Raw genomic sequence first — 24,045 nt, 5'->3', positions numbered from 1 at the left:
AATCATTAGATAGTATAATGAGGGCATAATGGAAAAGATTTTGTGGAATGCTACATGTCAGAAAATACAAAACAGTTCTAGTAAATTCAGTAAACTTCTATTAATTATAATTTTGCTATTAATTTGTTCTGTAAAAATTATTCTCAAAGAAAAAACCCCAAATGGCATATATGCCTTTCATCATAGTATAGATGAGAAACATGTCATATAGATTATCTAGAAGTTATATGAATTTATGAAAAACTTCTTGAGTTTCTATACTTGTCAATTTTTTTCTTAATTTCTGTTCTTATTTTCTCTGAAGTTTAGGTAAGTTTGTGGAAGTTGGCCCTAAACTAGGAGTGTACTAATATTGAGTAGATATTTTTATTATTATATTAAACTACCATAGTGTAAAATAGAAGATTCATAAAAAATGAAGGGATAATCCCTTAAGGAGTATAATTCTTTGGTAAAGAAGACTTAATAGTTTCAAGATTTGGGAAGAATGCTATCAAATTACTGTGGTTTTTTTTTTTAATTGCATTTTCTTTATATCTTATACTCATTTTGAGCATCTGAAGTGTAACTAACCTAGATAAATAAAAACTTTGAAAAAGAAATGTTTCTTGTTACTATGTTGAGGACAGTGTTGTTATATAGTGATTTCCTACCAGTTAATTCAAACTAAGTGTTCCTTAGTGAAAAAATATGCTTTTCTGTAATGAAATATATGGTATTAATTTGTAGTTAGGATAACAAATAATAGATTTTATGTGATAGTTTTAGGGTGATTTTCAGTTTTGTAATTGGTATATTGAAAAAGAAATAAAATACCACCTGGAACATAAAAAGTCAAAATTCTTTTCCTTTAAACTATATGCCCCACTAAGTTATTCTATTAAAAGTTGAGGAATAGTTGGAAAACTGACAAAATTTAGATAATAACTTTTGAAGGAGTAATCAGAAGGCTGAAATGAATGAGTATTTAGCAAGGTACAGACTTGGAGCTGTGTCTAAACTAGAATCTGGTTTTTGTGCTCTTCTTTGGTCTTTGTAGTGCTGATATTTTAGTTTTGCTCTCTTTGTAACTGAGTCCTCAAAGCAGTGAAGTTGTAGATGGTAACCACCTCAAATGCCCTGTGTCTGAGTTATCTTTTGAATAAGCTCACTTGATTTGGAACTTCCCTATTTCTGTAGCTATTGGTGAATCCTTAAATGTTAAATTGTTTTCTTCTCATCAGTTTTTCAACTGCTCTGAAAGTCTTGAATTTGTCCTTTCACTGCTTCTTTGATTCTTTGACCCTTTCAGAATGGTAAATGAACTCTTCATCAATCATAGATAGCTTTTCTGGGTCAACAAAATAACCTGTCACTTACAGAATGGAAAGAACAAATGTAATCCCTAAAAGTTTTTTTTCATGGTAGAAACTTTGTAAAGTTAAAAATTTTGTTGTTGTTCGACTGGGGTTTGAACTCGGGGTTTCACACTTGGAAAGCAGGCACTCTGTCCCTTGAGCCACACCTCCAGTCCATTTTGCTATTGTTTGGGATATGAGTCTCACAAACTGTTTGCCTGGGCTGGCCTCCAACCATGGTCCTCCCATTCTCAGCCTCTCAAGTAACTAGGATTACAGGTGTTAGCCATAGGCACCTGGCTAAAGTTTTAATAATTGAGATGAGTAATAACTGACACTTTTCTAAAATAGTTTCATGATGTTATTCTCAAGAAAATACACACATGAAATTTTAATATTTATGATTGTTTTTACAGAGATAGCACTTTTCTATATGATTCTTTTTTTTGGTGATGGTACTGGGGTTTGAACTTAGGGCTTCACGTTTGCTAGACATATACTACCACTTGAGCCACTCTGTGAACCCTCCTGTATAGATTTTTATCTTCTAGTGATGTGTGATTATTTTCTAAAAGGTGGGTGCTTTGTCGACTGCTTTCTATATATTCAAATTGTTCTGCATATATTTTGCTTTTTTGATTGATAGTAATGAAAATATAGCATAAGTATACTGTTGGGCATTTGTAAATACAAATTTTTATTTTAGTAAATTTTGTAGTATGTCATGAAACTTGTTTTTTCTTGAGTAGATTCTTCTAAAATGCAGATTTGCTTCTGCATCTCTTGAGGTTTTCCTCTTTCCCTCACTCCCCCACACTTCATTCCCTCACTTGGCTACCATGCACATGTATAGACATTCCCGCTTCCTAGGGTCCCTTGGCTAAGTAATCTAAGAATGCTTTTTTCAGATTAATTTGGTGGTACTGGGGTTTGAACTCAGGGCCACAAGCTTCTAGGTAGGCAGTCTAGCACTTGAGCTACCCCACAGCCTTTTTATGTGTTGGTATTTTCAAGATAGAACTATTTGCCCGGGATGACCTCGAACTGTGATCCTCCTGATCTCTGCCTTTGGGTAGTTAGGATTATAGGTGTGAACCACCAGCACCCTGCCAGATTAACATTTTTTGAGTCTCACTGTCTGGCTGAGTGTTACATCTCTACCCCTACCTTCCCACGCCTTTCTCTTTCTCTCTTTTTAAACAGAATCTCACTGAATAGCCCAGACTGGCCTCAAATTCACTATGAGGCCCACATTGGCCTCAAACTCACAGTCCTCCCTTAGCCTCCCGAGTGCTATGATTACAGGGGTGTACCACTACACCTGGCATCCCCTTTTTCTTGATGTGTGCATAGTGGCACTAGGCTGAGGCTTGTATGGGGCCCTTGTTCCTACAAGACAGATTTTTTTCCCTAGTGAGGGGATTGCAGGGACCAGGTGTAGTAGAGATAAATGGCATTTTTGTCTGGGGTTTGTTTATGTTACTGTAGCCATAGAAATGGGCAGTGTATTGCCATGCCTTTCGTTGAGCCTAAGACAGAGGGAAGGAGGAGTGATATTCCTAGGCACCTCTGGGATACAAAAGGAATTCCTGTTCTAGATTTCACTAAGACTTTATAATGCGAGACTTGTGTTAGTAGGTGTGCTTTATAGCCAAGGATGATGTCAAATGCGGACTAATCCAAATGACTGGCTTCGAGAACCTTTTTGTATGAGTATAAACAAACATTTCACTTCAAACAAAAATACAAAACCTATATTTGACCTCTTTTAACTTAATCCCAGCAAGGCATTTGCTTAATAAGTTGGGTGCACATATAACAAATGTAAGACATCAGCTCAAGTGATAATGTCTCCTCAAAGCTTCTTATATGCAGGGTATATACAGCAGAGTGTACATGCAAAGAAAAGCCAACAAGTGTTGGTGTGGGCCAGTACTGCTTAAAATGGAAAGTTGGAGTGGTGTCTGAACTCTGTTGTGTTCTGCATTATGTCATCTTTAATTCTCAACATAACCTGTGAAGAAACTGAGGAGTGAAATAATTGACCAGAGTCATAATAGCTAGGAGAGTACACAGGGCTTTAACCTGTCTGTCTGCTGCCAAAAATCTTTATTTCCTATGCTGTTCCCAGTTCACTCTAGATTTTCCTTTTTTCCCTTAACAGTGAGAACAGCTGTAGTCTATTTTGGTTCCACCTAATTGGAACTTGGGCATCTGGTCAGTACAACAAGAGTGCTAAAAGCTGGAAGTGATGGAGCATGTCTGTAATCTCAGCTAATTGGGAGGCTGAGGCAGGAGAAACATAAGTTAGAGCCCAATCTGACCAATTTATCGAGACCCTGTCTTAAAGTAAAATAAACAAGGGTCAGGGATGGAGCTTAATGGCAGAATAGTTTCCTAACATGCACAAGACATTGGGTAGTGCCAAAAACAAAACAAGAATGGTGTTAACTGTGTGATTACTTTGTATAGTTTTAATAGTCTAATTTGAAAAGATAAATTTGTAGATAAGCATAGTAATGAAAAATTTAAGCTTTTGTTTTGCTTTGTTTTTGTAACTCAGACTTTTTTCCTTTAGAACATATTTGAAAAGGAAACTTAATTCATTAAACATTAAAAATGTGACATCACAGCTGTACTCCTAGTTATTTGGAAGCTGAAATCAGGAGGATCATGGTTTGAGGCCAGTCCAGGAAATAGTTTGTGAGACCCCAATCTCCAAAATAACCAGAGCAAAATGGTCTGGAGGTGTGGCTCAAGAGGCGAACTACCTGATTTGCAAGTGCAAAGATCTGAGTTCAAACTCTAGTTCCCCCCCACACACACAGACACAAATTGATGGCAACAATGCAGAAGATTGAAGATAATAAAAAAGTGGACCCCAATGTAGGAGAAATTTGTGATAGCAGAGACATCTGTATTTTGGTATTTGAAAAGTTAGAACCTATTTTATTGACTAGGAGATTAGTGAGAGGGTACAAACTTAACTAGAATTAAACATATGAATTGATGTTCTTAAAAAGTAGGTGGTGGTGGATTGCTTTACTTAAGTTGTCTTGCTTTGTAATTATAACTAATAGCAAAAATTTTTTTTAAAATTTAAAAATTTAAAAATTTTAAGAGATTTCATTTAGCCCGGTGTGGTGCTGCATGCCTGTAGTCCCAGTACTTGGGAGGATAGAGAATCCCTGCCCCAGAAGACTTCCATCACAAGAAGAAACAGCATATAGATTAACCACAGACTGAACAGATAACTAATTGCGTTACAGTCACTTTTACAGAGAGATGCTTTTAATGATTAGGGAAAAAGCTAGCAAGTTCATTACTACAAATTTTATGTTTTAAGATTGTGATAAACAACAGAGTTGGCAGATGGGAGAATGTGCAATTTGGGTAACTTTATGAGTTGTTAAGTGTGGAGTATGCTTGTTAATGATTAACTGTTAAATTGGAAATGGTCCCTTATATTACTTTACCTGAAATGGCTATTTTGATGTTCTTGAAAGTCAAAACAATCTCTTAATACCAATTCAGTTGTGTCCATAGCATAGAGGAATAATCAAGTGAGAGCAAGAATAGTATCTCCATGTTTGTTCTATCCTGTAATGAACTGACAGTGTGAAATAGGTAGTTCTTCCTGTTAATGTGCTAAGTTTTCCTCGCTCCTCCTCAGTAGTTTGATTTTTTTTTCTTCAAGAGATACTTCCTTTAAAAAGCAGATACAATCAGTAAAAAAAATTTCTTACCTGTGTCATAATTCTATGTAGCAAGAATCATGTTTTAAAAGAATACCACGAGTTTTCACCCTCAGCTGTGTAGTACCCTATTTACTGGTTCAGAGTACCACACCTGATGCCAAGTACTTTCAACTTGCTTAATACTGGTTTGCTAGTGATAGATATAAAATGACCTTGAAACACAGGATCCTTAATTGTGGTTTCTCATTGAAAGACAAGTTTAGAAAGGCATCTGGTCTCCTCCTTTATTGAAGTTTGTATAGTATTGACTTGTCATTGCTCGAATATATTGGAAATGAAAAATGGCAGTGATCATCACTTATTTTACTGTTAAAATATGAATTGAAATATGAAAATTTTGATGTCTTTGTTTATGATGAATACTAAATTTAAGCTAAGTTATAAGGTATGCTGTTTGGAAATATGGAAGATACAAGAATGAAGCCAGATAACAAGTTTATGCTTGTATTTTCTACTGATGAAGACTTTCAGACAAGTTATTTCCATGGGTAGGTGATGTCACTCTGCATGTATATAAATATATCTATCTATCTATCTGTATATATATATATATATATACACACACACTTAAACTTATTTGCATGATTATACATGTAGGAGTGGTACAATTTTGACTTGACTGTTGACCTATTTCTCAATTTGGGGGTGGAGGTGGGGAATGTGAGGGCAAGGAGCTCTGAATAGTATTAGTGATAAAAAAAATTTTAGAATAAATTTCTAACTGATTTATTGCAAACACTTAAAAAAAAAAACCCACAAAGCTCTTTTAAAATTAGAACATATGGTCAAATAGTCAATATTGTACTTGGCCCTCATATCTTCTGCACCCAGTATTTGGACATCACACAATATCTTGATTCCATAATAACCATTTTGAACTCTGATGAAAACTCCATAGAATGATGAAGCTTTCTTTTCTTTTTTAGAAAAGAGAAACCTCAAAAATGAGCCACCTTTTTGCCATTTAAAATAAAATCCATTACCAAGGTCACATTGTTACATATTTTTGTCTTTGATGGACTTGATTTGCCCTTTTAGGGGAACTGGAAATTATTTTTGAGTAGTCAACTAAAATCCTGATTGTCAGAATTTCATATTGTGACATGTTTGTTCATAACAATGGCACTTAACAGCTCACTCGCATTTCTGTTTGGTCATTTTTCATTTTTGAAATGTTGCTACATAAACCTATCAGTCTGGGAGCTTAGTTTTAGGAATAAATACCCCAGGTGTGTTCCAGGTATTCAGTGACAGTATAAACAATGAATGTATGTATTAAAACAATAGTCATTCATTGTGTTACATTTCTTGATCCATTGACATGTATTTCTTCACAGTCAAGAGTTTCATAAAATAGGTGTGTTTAATATTCATTTGTTAGATATTAAATCTTTGGAAATAAATGGTTTGCCTGCACTTCATAAATAGCTGTTGGGATGGAAACAGCATTCTTTTTAGCTTAATTCTAACATTGGGATAGTAGAGGAATTTCCTGAATGAAAAGTTTGCTTTTGCTATTGTGTTAGGAAAAGAGAAGCAATACCATTATAAAGTATGTATCTATTCTATAAACATGAATATTGAGTTACTTTAGCATGAATTGCTGCAGTGTAATTATTTTGGAACTTAGCTTATCTTATTCAGCCAAGTTAGGGTGATTTGAGGTGCGAAAGAGAAAAATCTCTTAATTTTCTAGTAAGAACTTTAATATCTTCCTCTAAAATTACTTAAGGATTGCATATCATTTATTTGGAGTGTGAGCTGGTTGTCTTTCTTTGGGAAAATATAAGTGTCCCTCACAAGACATCCAAAACAAAATCCTAAAAATGGATTTTGTGATATTGTAGAATGTTGTAAAGTGTCATACCTGTTATTGTAAAAGGGCTTTACTAGAAACAAGGTAAATCTTTAGTATCTAGGAAAATATATTTTTTGATTTTTCTTCTCTGAATCTACTAAGGACTTTTAGTATTAGCTACTAAAAGAACTAGATTTATTTTCTTAAAAATAATAAATTAGGTTTTAACAGTTTACTTGAATTTTTTTCCTTTAAAAAGTTAGTTTCACTTTGTGGAGTCCTTTTTTCTTATGTGTTGCTCTTTAGGACTATGGCAGGAATTCAGCGTAACATTGTTCAGTATAGTCTTGTCTTCTGTTCTTCATAATAACATTCCTTTTCCTCCTTCTAAAACATGTCCCTCATCTTTGTAAGCTCAGGTTATCTTTTCCACTTTCACATCATGTACAAACACTAGATGTATAAAGTGCAGCTTTTCTAATCAGATAGAATAAAAAAGTGAAGGCAGCTGGCATTTAGAGGGCACTAGTTTCAGAAGTATTTTTCACCCCACAAGTTAGATACAAGTATACATTTTCTTTCCTCCCTAGATGGACCTCCAGTTGTAGCTCATTATGATATGTCTGACACCAGCTCTGACCCAGAAGTGGTAAATGTGGACAATTTATTGGCGGCTGCAGTAGTTCAAGAGCACATTAATTCTGTAGGCGGCCAGGAGACAAGAGCTACCTGGAGGACCAGCGGGCTTCTAGAGGAGCTGAATGCGGAGGCAGGTTGGTCTCCCCCATCCCCTTCTCTAATAGTGTAATGTGCATGTGTCCTGGCAGCTGTTTCTTCTGGTAGTAGACCCTGCTGAGGAAAGCAGTCCACACATGCCTGAACCATTTGACATTGAACGATAGTGACTATCCAGGCTGCCATTTATACCTGAAAATATTTGGGTGGCATGTCATTCCTCTTTCCTAATCAGAAAGAAGCAAAAGTAAGAATATGGAAGACATAAATTGTAGGTATCAGTAGGTTTCAGTAGGCTTATTTCTTGGGTTAAAAATTCCCAGCATGTGAAGAAAAGCAGCCCAGATACCCTCATATTCTTTGGATAGTTTTTCCCTTTCAGCTCTGGAAGGAACCTTGCAGCTTGGATGGGGAGCTGAAAATCTCCCAGTGGGGCTGTTATCTACAGTGCTGCCACTTTTTTATGCAGCTCCCTGGGAAGTATCTGTCAATTCCTCCTCAAGAAATTCCCTTTTGCCTTTTTAACCCTTTCACTTTCTGCCTCAGTTATCTTAGGAAAAGAATCTTTGTCTTGAATTATTTATCTTGGTTCTGTGATTATTTTTTAGGGTGATAGTTATTCACTAAAAAACCTTTGAAAACATCTCATAATGCCTCCAAGTTTCCTGCAATATCTTCCTCAGATACTCTTGTTAATTTAAACCTTTTAAAAAAGAGGTACTAGTACTTAAGTTTAAGTAAGAGGGGAAGGAATGAGAAAGCACACTGCTTACATAGTGTTTATTTTCTTTAGTGCTTTTAAGAATTATATATACTGGTTTATGTGCTAATTAATTTTAACACTACCTAAAATATTATCTTTATGGAAAATGAGTTTTATATTACATAGAAAGAATTACAGTTGAGAACTTTCTGTATTACCAAAAATGCCACTGGTTGTCCTGAATTCTTTCTTTTATAATCTTTGATTAGAACTAAAGAAAAATCACCAGTTGATCTTCTAACTACTTTATTATGGCTAATTTGGGAATTGGATTTAGTTTTTGTTTTGTTTCATTTGTTAACTGCTTGTTTGATCTTAGGTCAGTAGTTTTCTCTGGACTTTGGTTTTTAAATGTATGAATATGGTTTGCCCAAGAGGGGTCTTTTAAGGATTTATTAATACTCTGCATAAGTAGTAATACTTATTAATAAATAATTCTTTATATCAAAGGACACATTTTGTAAACTACATGTTTCTAAGTTATGTAATTTGTTATGTAAATTAGATGGTTTATCTTTGGTTTCTATCCATTGCAAATTAAGTGGTCCATTCCACTTCAGTTCCCCTCCCCACCCCTTCAAGTTCTCCTAGTTTTGTCATTGCTAAATTCTTGGGAAAAGTACAAACGATTCCCAACATGTTGCTCTTCATATAGGGAATTCTTAGTAGTAGATTGGACCTTAGAGAATAATTAATATTTGACCTTTCAATCTACATCACACCCAGTATTTTTTTTTTGATGATACTGGGATTTAAACTTAGGGCCTCATACTTGCTAGGCAGGCGCTCTACCACTTGAGTCATTCTGTCAACAGTTTTCTGTGTTGGGAACTTTCTAGATAGGGTCTTGTGAACTGTTTCCCCAGGCTGGCCTTGAACAGCGATACTTCTGATCTCAGCCCCTCAGTTGCTAGACATACAGGTATGATGAGCCACTGGCACCCAGTTCTTTTTTTTTTTTTTTTTTTAATTAGTGCATAATAGAATCTGATGATAGTTCCATAAATGCATATAATATACTTTGATATTTACCCCCCATTACTGTTTCTTAGTCCCCTCCTCCACCCTCCCCTTTAAATCTTTCTTACAATTTTTAAAACTGGTTTCATTATGACCTTTTCACACATGCATATAATGTACCTTGATCATATTTCCCCACACACACCTCTTTTTTTCCCTTTTTCTTTAGATCTTGGTTCCAAATATGAGTGAAAACGTAGTGTTTTTCTGTCTGAGTCTGGTTGATTTCACTTAATATGAATTCCATTTCCACCCATTTTCCTGCAAATGACATCATTCTTTTTGACTGAATAATACTCCATAGCATATAAATAAGTTTTTTAATCCATTCATCTCTTGATGGGCACCTAGGCTGATTTCGTAACTTGGTGCTATGATAAATGTGGGTATGCAGGCATCTCTTATTATATGCTGACTTGCATATATATACCTTCAGGTGTATGCACAAGAGTTGTGTAGCGGGATCATATGGCAGCTCTATTTTTTGATGAACCTCCATACCAATTTCCATTGTGGCTGCACTAGTTTACATTCCCACCAATAGTAGGGGGCTTTTCCCCATGCTCTTGCCAGCATTAAACCTAGTAGTTTCGTTAGATTCAAGTAAATAGTATAATGTTTGAGATCTTAAAGTACCATTAAAGTTTCCAGTCTCAGAGATGACACTCACATTTTCATATTCAAATACAGTCGTCCCTTAGTATCCATAGGGAATCGGCTCCAGAACGCCCATGGATATCAAAATTCCAGCAAGCTGAAGTCTCTTTATACAAAGTGGTGTAGTATTTGCATGTAACCTACAAACATCTTCTGTATACTTTGGATCATCTCTGGGTTACGTGTAATACTTAATATATCATGAATGCTTTGTACATAGTTGTTATATTATTTAGGAAATGATGCCCAAAACAGTTTTTTTGTGTTGAGTATAGACACAGTTTCTTCCCCAATATTTTCCATTTATAGTTGGTTACATCTATGGATGTGGAACCCATAGATATGGAGTGATCACTGTAATTGTTAGCTTGTTTATTTAAAACATCACACCTGGGTTCTTGCCACCATATTTTTTTTTAGGAATGTGAGGAGGGAAGTACCAGTGACTTTAGCTCTATGCCTCCCTTTCCCTCCTCACCCTAAAGATAACCTAAATTTTGTATTCAGTGTTCGTTTTTTCTATGTATATCTTTATGCATTTTGACTTCATTTGTTATGTATCTGGAAATAATCATGGTTTTAAAACTAATTGTTACCATATTGCAGGGGGTCATTGCAGTTTCTTTGTTTAGTGTATTTTGTGAGCTTTGTGCTTATTTAATGTGAGCCTAGTTTGAGTTTTTTTTTTTTTTAAACTGCTATTCAGCATTCCACAATTTATTCATTCTCTTAGCATTTAGGGTACTATATTAAATGATGCTGTTATTGACATTTCTTGTGTATGCCTCTTGGTATATGTGTGTCTTCATTTCTCTAGGATATAATATATAGAACACTTTGGCATATTGAGCCATAATATTAGCATATAGGATATAATCACCACTGCTCAATAGACCCCCAAGACATTTTCTTATGAAGCCATTTATATACTTTCTTTTTTTTTTTTTTTAATATACCTTCTTAAAGTCATTTTCCCCTCAGTCTGATAATGCAGGTATGTGAATAATAAGTAAAATAGTATTATTATTCATAGTGGGAATCCATTTTGTGAATCTGAATATACTTACAGTGTCACAACAAAATGTTAATAGAATTTATGCTTGATTGCATAACTTGAGACTTGTTCTTGAGGCTTGAATGTAAGATAAGTGCTCTCGTGGTCAATTTGAATCTTCCCTGTCCCCCTCACAACTAAACAAGCACCTCGTTACTGAACAGACTATCTAGGGGTTCACTTTAATCATGGCAGCATCTCAGTGATGGGGTTGTAGCTCAGTGGTAGAGTGCTTGCCTAGCATATGTGAGGCCGTGAGTTTGATTCCTAGCACCCCAAAAGAACAAAAACCAGCATCTCTGGCCAAGTCTTTAGCTCCACTCTGTGTAAGATCATGGTGATGGAGATAATGCATTAGAGATGGAGTAGCTTGCCTCTTTTTCAAAGCAATTGGATGATATTCTTGTATCAAAAATATTTTATCTTATAGTTTTTCGTACCTCATCCCACTGACAGTACTGGAGTTTGAATTTGGGGCTTTGTACTCAAAAGGCAGGTGTTCCACCACTTGAACCAAGTCTCCAGTTCAGTAGTTTTAGTTTTAACATAGTCTAAAGAGTAACAAGCAAGTTTTAAAAATTAAGTTGAGCTGGATACCTGGTGGCTCACATCTATAATCGTAGCTACTCAGGAGGCAGAGATCTGGAGGATCACGATTCATAACCAGCCCCTGGCAAAACAGTTTCCAAAACCCCATCTCAAAAGTACCCAACACACAAAAGGACTGGCAGAGTGGTTCAAGCAATAAAGCATCTGCCTAGCAAGTGTGAGGCCCTGAGTTCAAACCCCAGTACTGCAAAAACATGAAGTTAAAATCAAGGAAGCCCCTGGTTAGCAAAAGACCTCAAATTTCCATTTTAGAATTTGTCATGTCTTTACTTTTTCTTACTTGGTGCCAGAATTATACAGTGTAGGGTGATTGTGAATCAGCAGCCACTTGGAAGCCTCAGCATTCCCTATATTGCAAAACTGGGATAAAACATAGTATCTACTCCAAAAGGTTATTGTTACCATTAGGCAAAAAACACATGCCATGTGCCTATGCCCTATGTACAGGGCATACATAGCACACAGGAAGCCCTCAGTAATCAACATTATACACTGAACTAGACTTAGAAAGTGGTTAATGGATCTGTCAGTGAATTTCTAGTGTACTGTTCTGTTCTGGAGTAAGATGCTCTTTTTTTTTTTTTTTTTTTTTTTTTTTTTTGCCTGTGTTGGGGTTTGAACTCAGGGCTTCATGGTTGCTAAGTAGATTCTACCACTTAAACCATCCCTCCAGCCCCATGAGTTGTTCTTTCTGTAGTATTTTATCAACTTTGCTTGAGTATAGAAATTACCCATGGTGCATAAAAAATTCAGACTCCTCGGTTCCTCCTTGAAGGTTCTATTAGATCTGGAATGGTGTCTGGGAATATCTTTTTATATTGATTGATTGAGTGATGGGACTGGAGTTTGAACTCAGGGCTTTCTGCTTGCAAGCCAGGTGCTCTGCTGCTTGGGCCACACCTCTAGTCCATTTTGCTGTAGTCATTTTGGAGATGGGAGTCTCATGAACCATTTCCCCAGGCTGGCCTCAAACCGTGATCCTTACAATCTCAACCTCCCAAGTACCTAGGATTACAGGCTTGAGCCACTGGCACCTGGTTTAGGAATCTCTTTTTTTGGCGACAATCCCCAGGTACCTCTTGTATTCAGCCTGTTTAGGAAACTGTAATAATATTTCTGAAAATGGCTTTCTTACTGTTGTTTGCTAGTAATTTCTCACTATAAACTTAAATGTAATCTGGGCTAAAAGAAGCAGAAGTCTGAGGTACTCTTGGTATGGAAGGTTTATAATTGTGTAAACTGAATTTATTTAGATTTTTTTCTAGAAAATTCCAAACATAACTCATTTTTCTTTCATCAGCCTTTCAGTCAAAAGGAGGCTATGAGCATTTTTTCCTCATCCTTAAAATAGAGGGGTTTTTTTGTTTTTGGTGAGACTAGGGGTTTGAACTCCAGGTACTGCTGGAGTCTCACCTCCAGTCCATTTTGCTCCAATTATTTTTTTGGAGATGAGGTCTTTCCAGTTATTTGCCTGAGCTGGCCTCAAATCTCGATCCTCCCAGTCTCAATCTCCCAAGTAGCTAGGATTACTGGTGTGAGCCTACTGGTGCCCAGCTGGGATGGTTTATCTGTCCTTAACAGAAGCATAATACCAGTGCAGAGATAAAATTTTGAAGTTTTCTATTCCTAATGTTAAGCTTTTTTTATAATCCAGAATACTCACTAGCAGATTAGAGTAAGGTCAGTGTAAGAGTTTAGGCTTCTGACCTTCCATTACTCTCTCTTTTTAAGGTTATCTTTAATGTTATTGTTGGTAGAGCAGATCACAGAGTAATAATATATTCTTAAAGCTAAATGCTTAGTGACTTAAGTTGGTTTTTGTTTTTTTGGTTTTTTTGGTGGTAACTGGAGTTTGAACTCAGGGATTTGTGTTTGCTGGACAAGTACGCTTATCATTTGAGCCACACCCTCAGCCCAATGAATTTAAGATTTTAATCTTTTCTTATACCTAGCCTGCTGCTGTTATCCAGTATGTAACACTTTCCTTCACTGTGTGGCAAACAGGTTCAGGCCTAGTTCTTAGCCAGTAGGTATCTAGTTTAAAAAGTAATTATTTCTTTGAAGCAAAAAGAAACTGTTTGCTATGCTAATTAAGTCACTACTTTCTCTCTGCCCCTCCCTCCCTCTCTTCTTTCCTTCCTTCCTTCCTCCCTCTTTTCCTCCCTTCCTTCCTCCCTCCCTCCCTCCCTCCTTCCCTTCCTTCCTTCCTTCCCCGTTTCTGATTCATTTATGTGTCTGTAAGTAGAAGGATAAATTAAAAATTTTTTTTCTCATACAGTGAGAGAAGTTATCTTTCCAAAGATCTACACAGGCAAATACCTACACAAAGATAGCCTGCTGCCACAATAGCCAAATATGAGTGTTCCCCTTTATTTTCAGTTTATTATATGGTAATTGTGGTATTTATACTTTTCTCTACAGAACTTGTTCTTGTCTTAGAATTGGAAAAGGTAGAGCCACTGAGTATTTGCAGAACTCATTGCATCTTTGGCTTACTTTTGTGTATGCTGTAAGTACTTTTCTGTCATTAGATTTCTGTGAAGTCATGGAGAAGAATAGGGTGGGAGCAGAGAATGTCAGGCTCTACACAGGAGCTCCCAAAGGAATGTGTAGCCTGCTGAATACAGTTGTATTGAGAGAAACAGATTAACAGGCCTGGTTCTGAAATAGATGGAAGAGAGGAGGCACCCCTAAATGCCTTTGGTGTCACCTTGCAGAAAAATGCCCTCCCATTTTCTTGTTGAATGAGCTAAACTCAAGGTCATAATTTGCATGTTTTTAAATTTCAATGAATATTGATTTAAGATATTAATTTTTGCCTCGTATGACACTGGTGTGGGTCCTAGCTGACTTGTTATCTGCATTACCCATTTTATATAAGGTCTCTGACAGTAAGTGTGGTAAAAATTCATAACATTAGTATAGGAGTTGTTTGCTTGTATTTGCTGGTACTAGGGGTTAAACTCAGGACCCTGTGCTTGCTCAGCAAGTGCTATATCCTTTGAGCCACACTCCTAGTCATTTTGCTTTTACTTTTTCAGATAGGATCTCCCTAACTTTTTCCCCAGGCTGGCTTCAAACCACAATCCTATCTCTGCCTCTCAAGTAGCTGGGATTATAGGAATGTACCACCCCTCTCATCCCTCTCCCTCTTTCTTTTCTTCCCTCCTCTCCCCTCCACTCTATCTGTCTTTCATTTTCTCTTCTTTCTGTCTCTTTCTTTTCTTTCAACAGGATCTTGCTATATAGCCCAGGCTGACCTGGAACTCATGCCTCTGAATGCTGGGGTTACAGGCATGTACCACCACACCCAGCTTTTGGATTGCAAATAAAATTATTTGGATTGATTTAACAATGTGAAAGTATATAAATGATTAAGTTCTGGATCTGTAATGGATAAATAAAGTTAGAATCTGAAATACTGGTGATGGATACCTTGTCTTTCTTAGACAGTGTAAGATGAACAGATGTAGGATACTGACTTTCTTTCCCATTTTTAAAAAAGTAGAGTGATAACATTTCCAACTCTGAAATGAGGCCTTCGAAGTGTAGGGTCAGGATGAGGGGCCATTCAGACTGGTCATCCAGAAATACTGATGACTGAGACATGTTACAAAATGTCCTACCAGAAAGTTAGAATTATAAATTAGAATTATGGAGATAGAACTGGATACAGAAATACGAAGAATTAACTAATTCTGTTGTATTCTTGTTGTGTTTACCCATTATTGTTGTTTAAAAGCATTGAGTTATTAAAGAGGATAAATTTGCATATAGCAACAGTGGGGTGTGTGTGTGTGTGTGTGTGTGTGTGTGTGTGTGTTAGTACTGGGGTTTGAACTCAGGGCTTCATGCTTGCTAGGCAGGTGCTCTTAACACTTGAGCCACACCTCCAGCCTAACAGTGACTCTTAAAATTTGCCTTTTGAGTTTGGTTTATTTCAATTTGCTTAGTTAGGTTTTGGATTGTGGCCCCTTGCTGTGAGTATACCACAAGTGGCTTTAAGTTCCTGTTAGAGCTCAGTTCCTTGCTTCTTAGTGAGTAGGCATAGTTTCACAGTGGCTGTGCACATAAATAATGAGTTTTCATGATGGCAGAACTTGCAAGTGGAAAGACAGACAAAGTCAACTACCATGAACAAGTGAAACTGTCCTGTCAGCGTATGACGATGAGACTGTAATCCCCTGGAAGGAACAGGCTGCTGATGTTGGTGTTTGAGTGATCTGTAAGTGATCCAGATCCCCAAATTGGGGGTTAGGAGCACCTTCCTCTTCAGTGGACTGCAGAGTAGCTGCATTTTCAGGAAAGTTAGTTTCCACAAGGACTTGGAGATAAAATGCAATGCAATGAGAAAGTTGTTGGCAGGTGAGTTGTGGGTGGTCAGAGCAAAGGAGAGCAAGAGTGGAGGCAAAGCAGGAGGAAAGATGCTCCTGGGGGCATGTATTTTGTGGGTGGCTAGGAGAATGGAAGTTGTGTTTCACGTTCCTAACCATTGGCTTTACGCCTAGTTCTCCTACTTTCCCCTTTTGTACTGGGGCTTATGTATGCCATCATATTCTTACTTCCACCACACCATTCTTGCTGTTTCTGTCCCTCACTGGATCTGTACCCCAGCCCTTTATTAATCCTCTCCCAGCTCCACTTACTTCCCTGTCAAACGTGCATAGGCCTGACCCTCCTTTGCCAATATTTTTTTGAGAACATCTCACTTTTCAAAGCCCCCGTCCCCACTGTCCTACCCACATCTATGCTTTGCAGGTGGCCTGTCTCATCTTTAAAAACTGTACATACATACACACTTCTCTCTCAAACTCATGTTTGAGATGAGAGTAATTGCTTAGCACCATCCTCCTTTTCCTCCATAATTAGACTTAGAATTTGCTCTTCCTTTCCTTCCATTATTCTTCAACTTGCTTTACTACATTGGCTTTTACCTCATCTTCTTGAGCCTCCCCTTTCATGATCAATTTATCACAGATTCTAGTGGGTTCTACTTTGTCTCTCTTCTTACCTGACCTCTCATTTAGGCATTGTTAACCACTTCTGCCTAGAAATGCCTGTTGTGTCCACGACGTCATGTCTTTGGGGTACTCTTTCTTTGTGGGCTCTCCTTCCTCTGCTTGTCCCCCTTCCCCTCTCTCACTTTTTGGTGGGACTGGGGTTTGAACCCAGGGCTTTGCATTTGCAAACCAGGCACTCTACCACTTGAGTAACACCCCCAGTCTATTTTGCCCTGGTTATTTTAGAGATGAGGTCTTGAGAACTGTTTGCCTGGGCTGTTTTTTAACTTAAAATCCTGTGTCGTGTGTGTGTGTGTGTGTGTGTGTGTGTGTGTGTGTGTGTGTGTGTGTGTGTGTGTGTGTGTGTGCCTTGACGTGCCTTGAACTTGAGATACTTCTGCCTCAGCCTCCTAAGTCTAGAATTACAGGCTTGACCACCATGCCCAGCCCCAAGCTGTTCTTTATCTTTCTGTGAGAGCAGTTTTTAAGTCATGGTACAGTTTACTGTCCCTGAACTTATTTCAGGTTCATTGAGGGGAGAGACTATGCTTGTTCCCCACAGTGTTCCTAGCACACAGCATAGTGCATACTGTGACATGGACAAGTATTTATTGTAGGAGTGCACAAATGAAGAAAACAGAAAAGTCTGTTGGAGTTACTGAACATGGACATGTCAAAGAGATACCGTCACTCTGTGTTCATCCCCAGTGTACAGCTAGAGCAGTGTGAATGGTAATAGCTGTAACTAAAATATAGAGGTAGAAATTAGATGAAAGACTTGGTCACAAAAGTATTGAGAGCAAGGATCTAGATTTGCCAATTCTAGACTTAACCAAATTCCATTTAAACAACCACCCTAGATTTAACAAAACTGGATGTTTGCGTGCTTGTGGAGTTCAAAGACTTGTGCCCACTGCTAGTGTCATTACATAGGGTCCTAGCTAAATACAGGATCCCATCTAGGTTATAGACCCATGCAGACTAATACCATATCTCTCTCCCTCTTCTCTCTGGTGGTAGTGGGGTTTGAACTCAAGGCTTCACATTCACAGGCATTCTACTGCTTGAGCCACGCATGGCTCTAGTCCCAGACTAATAGTCCTTAGTTGTATCTAATAGCCATTTTAAGCTTTCTATTCTTCTGTTTTCACATTGGTGCATCTTTGTCAATTGAAAAAAAGTAAAAAATAATATTAACATTAAAGAATTATGAAAAAGACCAACAATCTCATTCAAACTTGATTATTTTTCATAACTTTACCCAGCATCTACACATTTTTATGGTGGTATCTGTGATGCCTTGTATGTTATATATACATTTCTCTATTTCTCCCTAGTACTATAGTAACTGTCTTTGGATGGCATAACATTTTGTCTAAAGTCTTTACCCTTAGAGTAAATTCTCAGCAATGGGTTTACATGGTTAGAGGATGTAAAAATTAGGTTTGCTTTGAGATGTTCCAAAAGAGTTGCACTGAAAATAGGCAGGAGTGTGAAAATACAAGACTTCTCAATAACCTCAAAACATTGCAATATGAAAGGAGGGGAAAGGGAGAATTGTGTTTGTAAGTTTTAATTTTCTTCATATTAGTTTGTATAAGGTGTCATGAAATTTTTTTGAGTATTAGATAATTTTGTTTCACCTGACAATATATGTAAATGCCCTTTAAAGAGTAAATGAAAAATTGTACCAATTGCAACTCTATACTAACTTCTAGGCATTTTAAAATACATCTTTTTACGTTAGGACATTCATGAGCTGAGCACATAGGCTGAATGATTTTTAATTCCTGGTAGCATTGTTTTTAGCCATGTATTTTGATGTAGTGCCTTAGCCTTTACTGAAAGAAGTCTATAAATCTCAGGCTTTCTATGAGGTTGGAGAGTTGTTTGCTTTTTTTTCTTTTATTGGGGGACTGGGGATTGAACTCTGGTGCTTGCTAGACAGGTGTTCTACCATTTGAGCTACTCTGCCAGCCCAAGCAAGTGTTTCTTATTGCATCATAGACTAAACACTATAAAGACCTTTGTGAAAACATCTTACATTCTCCAGTGTCACAAACTGTTGTGCTTTTCCAGCATGTTGTGCTTTTCCAGTGAGAATCATCATCACTGTACAGGTTTATGTTTCAGTTGCTCAGAGTCCAAATTATCTTCTACCTCTATCTAGTCTTCCTTTTTAGATTTAGTTTGGGTGTCAGATTTGATCAAATCTGCATTCCTTTAGAGAGAAAAAGCATTGTTTTTCACAAAACATCCCAGTATAAAAATGGTACTAAAGATTGCTTTTATTCCATTTATGCTTTTACACTTTTCTAGTTTAGAATTTTGTTCTATTAAAATAATAAGGAATAAAGAACTATTATTGTATTATCCTCTGGGTAGTTATAAATTTAAAAGCAGACTAGAATTGAATGCAAAAAACATTAAAAGTGGAAGGTTCAAGGCCAGTCCTAGCTACTCAGGTAGCTGAGAAGGAAGCTGGTGGTTCTAGGCCAGCCCTGGCCACAAAAAGTGGTTGTGAGACCCCATTTCCACATAAAAAAGCTGGGCATGTTGACTGTCTCCTGTCATCCCAGCTACAGTGGGAAGCATAAAACATGAGAACAACCATCCAGGTTGGCCTGGGCAAAAAATGAGGCCCCATCTGCAAAATAACCAGAGCAAAAAAGGCTAGAGATGTGGTTCAAGTGGTAAAGCACATTCAAACCGCAGTTCAACCAAAAAAAAAAAAAAAACAGTCAAGTGATAGAGGGACTACCTATCAAGCTCAAAGGCCTGAGTTCAAAGCATTACAGCACAAAATATCGGGTATTATAGTTTATATGTACATATATTTTGATAGCAAATTATCCAAAATATTTAAGGTTTTTTTCTTCTGAGGAATAAGAATACTGTGAGAGAATTTTGATTTCATAATTTTATCTATTTTCATGCTGTTTGAATACATGCCACGGCATATATTCCATTTGTTTTTGTTTTTTTTGAATACTGTCCCAGCTTATTAACCCTCATAGGGTTGTTCTGTTTCCTTTTTTTTTTGGCAGTACTGGAGTTGAACTCAGAGCCTTATGCTTTTTAGGTAGGTACTGTTATCACTTAAGCCACTCCACCAGCCCTGTTTTGTATTGGATTATTTTCAAGGTAGAGTCTCACGAAGTATTTCCCCTGGCTGGCTTCAAATCGTGATCCTCCTGATCTCTGCCTCTTTAGTAGCAGAGAGTAAGCTGCTGGCCCCTAGCAAGGTTATTCTATTTCTGTGATTAAACCTGGATGAGAAATCCATCAATGAGCTGTTTCTACTGTTTTTAAGAAATTGAATTGTAGTACTTACTTTCTTTCCCCTTCTCTTTCAGGTCATTTGGATCCAGGATTCCTAACAAGTGAAAAAACATCGGCTGGCAAGGCACCACTTAATGAAGAAATTAATATTGCTTCTTCAGATAGCGAAGTAGAGATTGTGGGCGTTCAGGAACATGCAAGGTAAGGTATTATTAGAGTATCCTGATATTTTAAATTTTGAATTTTAAATCAGAAAACAAGTGATAAGAAAATGTTGGACCTGATGGCATGGCCAGCATAAGGTAGGGTCTATCTCTCAGTCTTTTCTGGCTTAAGAAGCACTTTTTGTGAGAGATGACCTCTGAATGTGTTATATGTTGTCTCATACGAAGAACATCTCAGCCATATATGTATGTGACCTAGAGCTGGTTTTTTCTCTTTAACTTTAAACAAATATCTAGGTAGTTTGACAGACTTCTCTCCTCCCTTCTTTCTTCCCCTCCCCTTTCCTCCCCTTCCCACCCTCGAGGATGTCGATACTGGGATTTGAACTCAAGGTTTTACGCTTGCTGGGCGGGCAATCTACTGCTTGAGCCACACCTCCAGCCCTGATTTTTGCATTTTTAAAAATTGGGGGTGGGCTGGCAAGGTGGCTCAAGTAATAAGAGTGCCTACCTACAAGCATGAGGCCCTGAGTTCAAACCTCAATACCAAGAAAAAAAAAAATTAGGGGAAAATGATATTTTGTGGCAGGTGAAAATTATATGGAGTTCAAATTTCAGTATTCCTAAAGTTATTCTAGTGGAGTCATGCTAGTTCATTTTGGATATCATCTGTGGCAGACTTGAATAGTTTAAACAGATTGTGTGACCCCAAAGCCTAAGATACTATCTGACTCTTGCTAGAAAAAATTTGCTATCAATCCTAAGAATTGGTTATAGATTCTTGGACTTACTCCTTGGAACATTTAACTATTCACATCTACATAAAAAACACAAATGGAGACTTAGAATGTGTGTATTCTATATAGCAAATAGCTTTTCTCCTTGCCACAAGGGTTAAGTTGTGATTTTTCTGATAAAAGGCATATAAAACAGTATCTTCATTACCTTACTCTTTCATCTGATTTTACTCATTGGTTAGTAAACTAACAAAACATTTACCAGCATTTTCTCCATTGCGTATGTAAAGGGTGAATTTAGGAGTATAGAATGAGAGTAAAATACAGATGCATGTAAATTAAAGGTACCTTTGTCTAGCCAGATTTGATTATACTTTCTGAGAACATTTTTCATTTAAAGAAATGGAACTTTAAAAATGTAGAGTTAAGTCAGAGTTTAACATGCCATCTCCCCAAGAGGGCCAATACTGTCTTTATGGGAAGATGAAGTGCTCGTATTGTCCTAGCCCTTTATCTGTTCTGTATCTATGCCAAAAGTATGCCTGCATACCTGCTTTTTTTCATTTCTGTTTTTGTGGTTATTTCTTCTATTTTGGTGGGGAAGAATTTTCACTCTTCAATCTTTATTTCATTCTCCCCCATTGCGACTTAATAAAAAAAAATCTTTTTGCTGTTAAATGCTCTTCCATTTTTCATCTATTCTCTTCAATTTGATTTACCCATCAGATGAGGAATATAGAACTACTGATTTCTTCATCGTGTGCTTGCCATAAGTTTATTTCACACATTGTTCCTTGCAGTATAGAAGACATTATCCTTTTAAATTCCATGTCAGGATCTTTCTGGAATATTGAATTTTTTTAAATGCAGTCTCCTATTGAGATATCCTCAATAGGATATCCTATTGACAGGTTGGTGTGGATAAATTATCTTCTGTTGTGCCAGGAGCACATTTTCCATCACCAACTTCCTCTTGTCTTAATTCATTGTATCTATGTGTCAAGGTCTCTATTGCCTTCTACCACGTCTCCCTTCCTTGTTATGTCCTTATGCCTGGACATGTCAGCCACAGCCATCTTTCCTTTTAGCTTCTTTGTTCAACTTTTCTTCCATCATGAAATTTTTAGCTTCCATTTTTATCAATATTTTGGTATCTAGAGTTAAAATTATAATTACATTTGTATAAAAACTTGGACATTTACATTCTTAGTCCCTCCCCACTCCAAACACTCATGCACATGTACCATGTCTAGTACACTCCTTCTCTGAGCTTGCTAGGTCTTTGTCCAGATTGTCTTTTTGTTCTGTAGACATGTTTGTGCCAATTCTTGAACTAAGTCAAGTGGCTTTGGCTGCATTTTAAATAACGTAATAACATCACTTTCAAAGACTTTTTTCTTATAGGCTCTGAAGCATAAAGCTGTCCTTTATTCTGATCCATTGGTTTAAATCTTGGGGAAATCATACCTTGTAAGTGACAAATCCATTTTGGAACCTCACTGGTGGTTAATATAATTTCTACAATGGAATGTAGTTTATAGATTCTGTGTAGAGTTTATAGATTGTTTTGGAATATTTTTTAACTTAAAATCCTGTGTCGTGTGTGTGTGTGTGTGTGTGTGTGTGTGTGTGTGTGTGTCTGCTCGCTTTGAGCTTGCTACTCAGGTGTTCTACCCCTTGAGCCAGGACTTCAGCCCAAACCCTGTATCATTTTAAATTAACTTTTTTATTGGTCTTTGGGTCCGGGGTTGAATAGAGTATCACTTGATTCCACTCTGTGTTTCTAAAAATTTTTTCAGCAGTTTAGTCTATAGAAGTAAACTGTTAATCTTTGAAACATTGAAATGAAAACAGGTAGGAGAGACGCTTTCTTGTTGCTTTATTCAGATTGTCTCTTTGGCTGCCTGTATCTTATCTGGAATTTATTTCTTTTACAGGTCTAGGGTTGCAGTTATGAAGTATTGATGTGTTTCTGGCAGGGTTATCACTTGGATAAATTTTTTAGGATTTGACCCACATCTTTTTGTTCTAATTTGATTTGTATGTATAGATGTTTTATTTGGATTTAGTTGTTCTGTTCTTGCTTTTGCTTTTGGTATTCTGTATTGTTATGGGCTTTCCAAGCGTTTTAAAAACTCAGACTTGGTCCTCATTGTTTGTTCTGTTTGGGATTATGTTGCTGTGACTTTTGTTGGGTATCATTTCTCCATATTAGGAACATTTTGTTTGACCTTTGCACTCAATAATTCTAGCTGTCATGTGCTTCCCTTTTTGATAAAAGTTGTTTTTCTTGCATGCTAATATCTTTCCCTGTTCTTTTATTTTGGATTTTGATGTGCCCACTTAGTATCTATGTTTCTTCTAGTCATAGATTAGAAAGCATGTTTTCTGAACTAATGGCTGATCTTTATGGCTGTCTTGTATTGCTATTGCTGTGGTGAACTCCTGATATTATTTAAATTGGCTATCATTTCCAGATGTCCACTTTTTGGACAATCCAGTTTCCATTGCTATTAGATGGAGATTTAGGATGATAGTGCATGTAGTTCAGATCTTTGTAGTATAGAATTGTGTGGGAACAGTTCAGAGACTTTTTTTTGGTGGTGCTAGGGCTTGAACTCAGGGCCTCACACTTGCTTGGGCACACGTTTTACCACTTGAGCCACTGCCACTATAGTAGCCACAGTTCAGAGGCTTTGGTGAATAGTCAGAGGGTTACATTATTTCAGTCTGTTAGTCCTGTAGTCATTGGTGTTAATGTTTGTTTGTCCCTCAACAAATGAATCAATAGAAGAAGCTTTTGCATTTAAGACTGATTGCTTCATAAAACCCATTGCTAGCATTAACCCCAAAAAAGCTAGGGAGGGAGACCAGCATTTTCCTGCAATCATAAGGATTTATTACGTTTTGAGTTAAGAAAAATAAGTAGAATGTTACCTGAAATCATCTTCAGTTCTTATAAGTGGAGCAAAAATTATTAATTTTTGATGTTATTTTCTTAGAATAGTGAGCTATGTCAAAAGTTGATCTTCAGCCAGTGGAACAGAATAGAGGACCCAGATATGAAGCCACACAACTATAACCAACTTGTCTTTGACAAAGGAGCTAAAAATATACGATGGAGAAATAGC

General features: G+C 36.9%; 1 protein-coding gene across 9 annotated transcripts in view; it reads left to right on the top strand.

The window, feature by feature from the left end:
• Ark2n (arkadia (RNF111) N-terminal like PKA signaling regulator 2N) overlaps positions 1-24,045 on the top strand; it is an 86,624-nt gene that overhangs the window by 53,504 nt on the left and 9,075 nt on the right. For 8 of the 9 annotated variants that reach the window (XR_012447039.1, XM_020183206.2, XM_020183203.2 and 5 more), the window contains 2 exons: positions 7,484-7,666; positions 20,088-20,214. Coding sequence is in view for 8 of the 9 variants with exons in the window: in XM_020183206.2 (XP_020038795.1) it covers positions 7,484-7,666; positions 20,088-20,214 (310 nt within the window). In the remaining variant the exon portion in view is untranslated. The remainder of the gene's footprint in view (positions 1-7,483; positions 7,667-20,087; positions 20,215-24,045) is intronic. The other variant, XM_020183208.2, reaches the window with a different exon arrangement.

Source organism: Castor canadensis, chromosome 4 (assembly GCF_047511655.1).
Source record: "Castor canadensis chromosome 4, mCasCan1.hap1v2, whole genome shotgun sequence".
In the NCBI taxonomy this organism is placed as follows: domain Eukaryota; kingdom Metazoa; phylum Chordata; class Mammalia; order Rodentia; family Castoridae; genus Castor; species Castor canadensis.
Note: the sequence above shows the minus strand (reverse complement) of the source record. Positions and strands in the feature narration are given on the sequence as shown.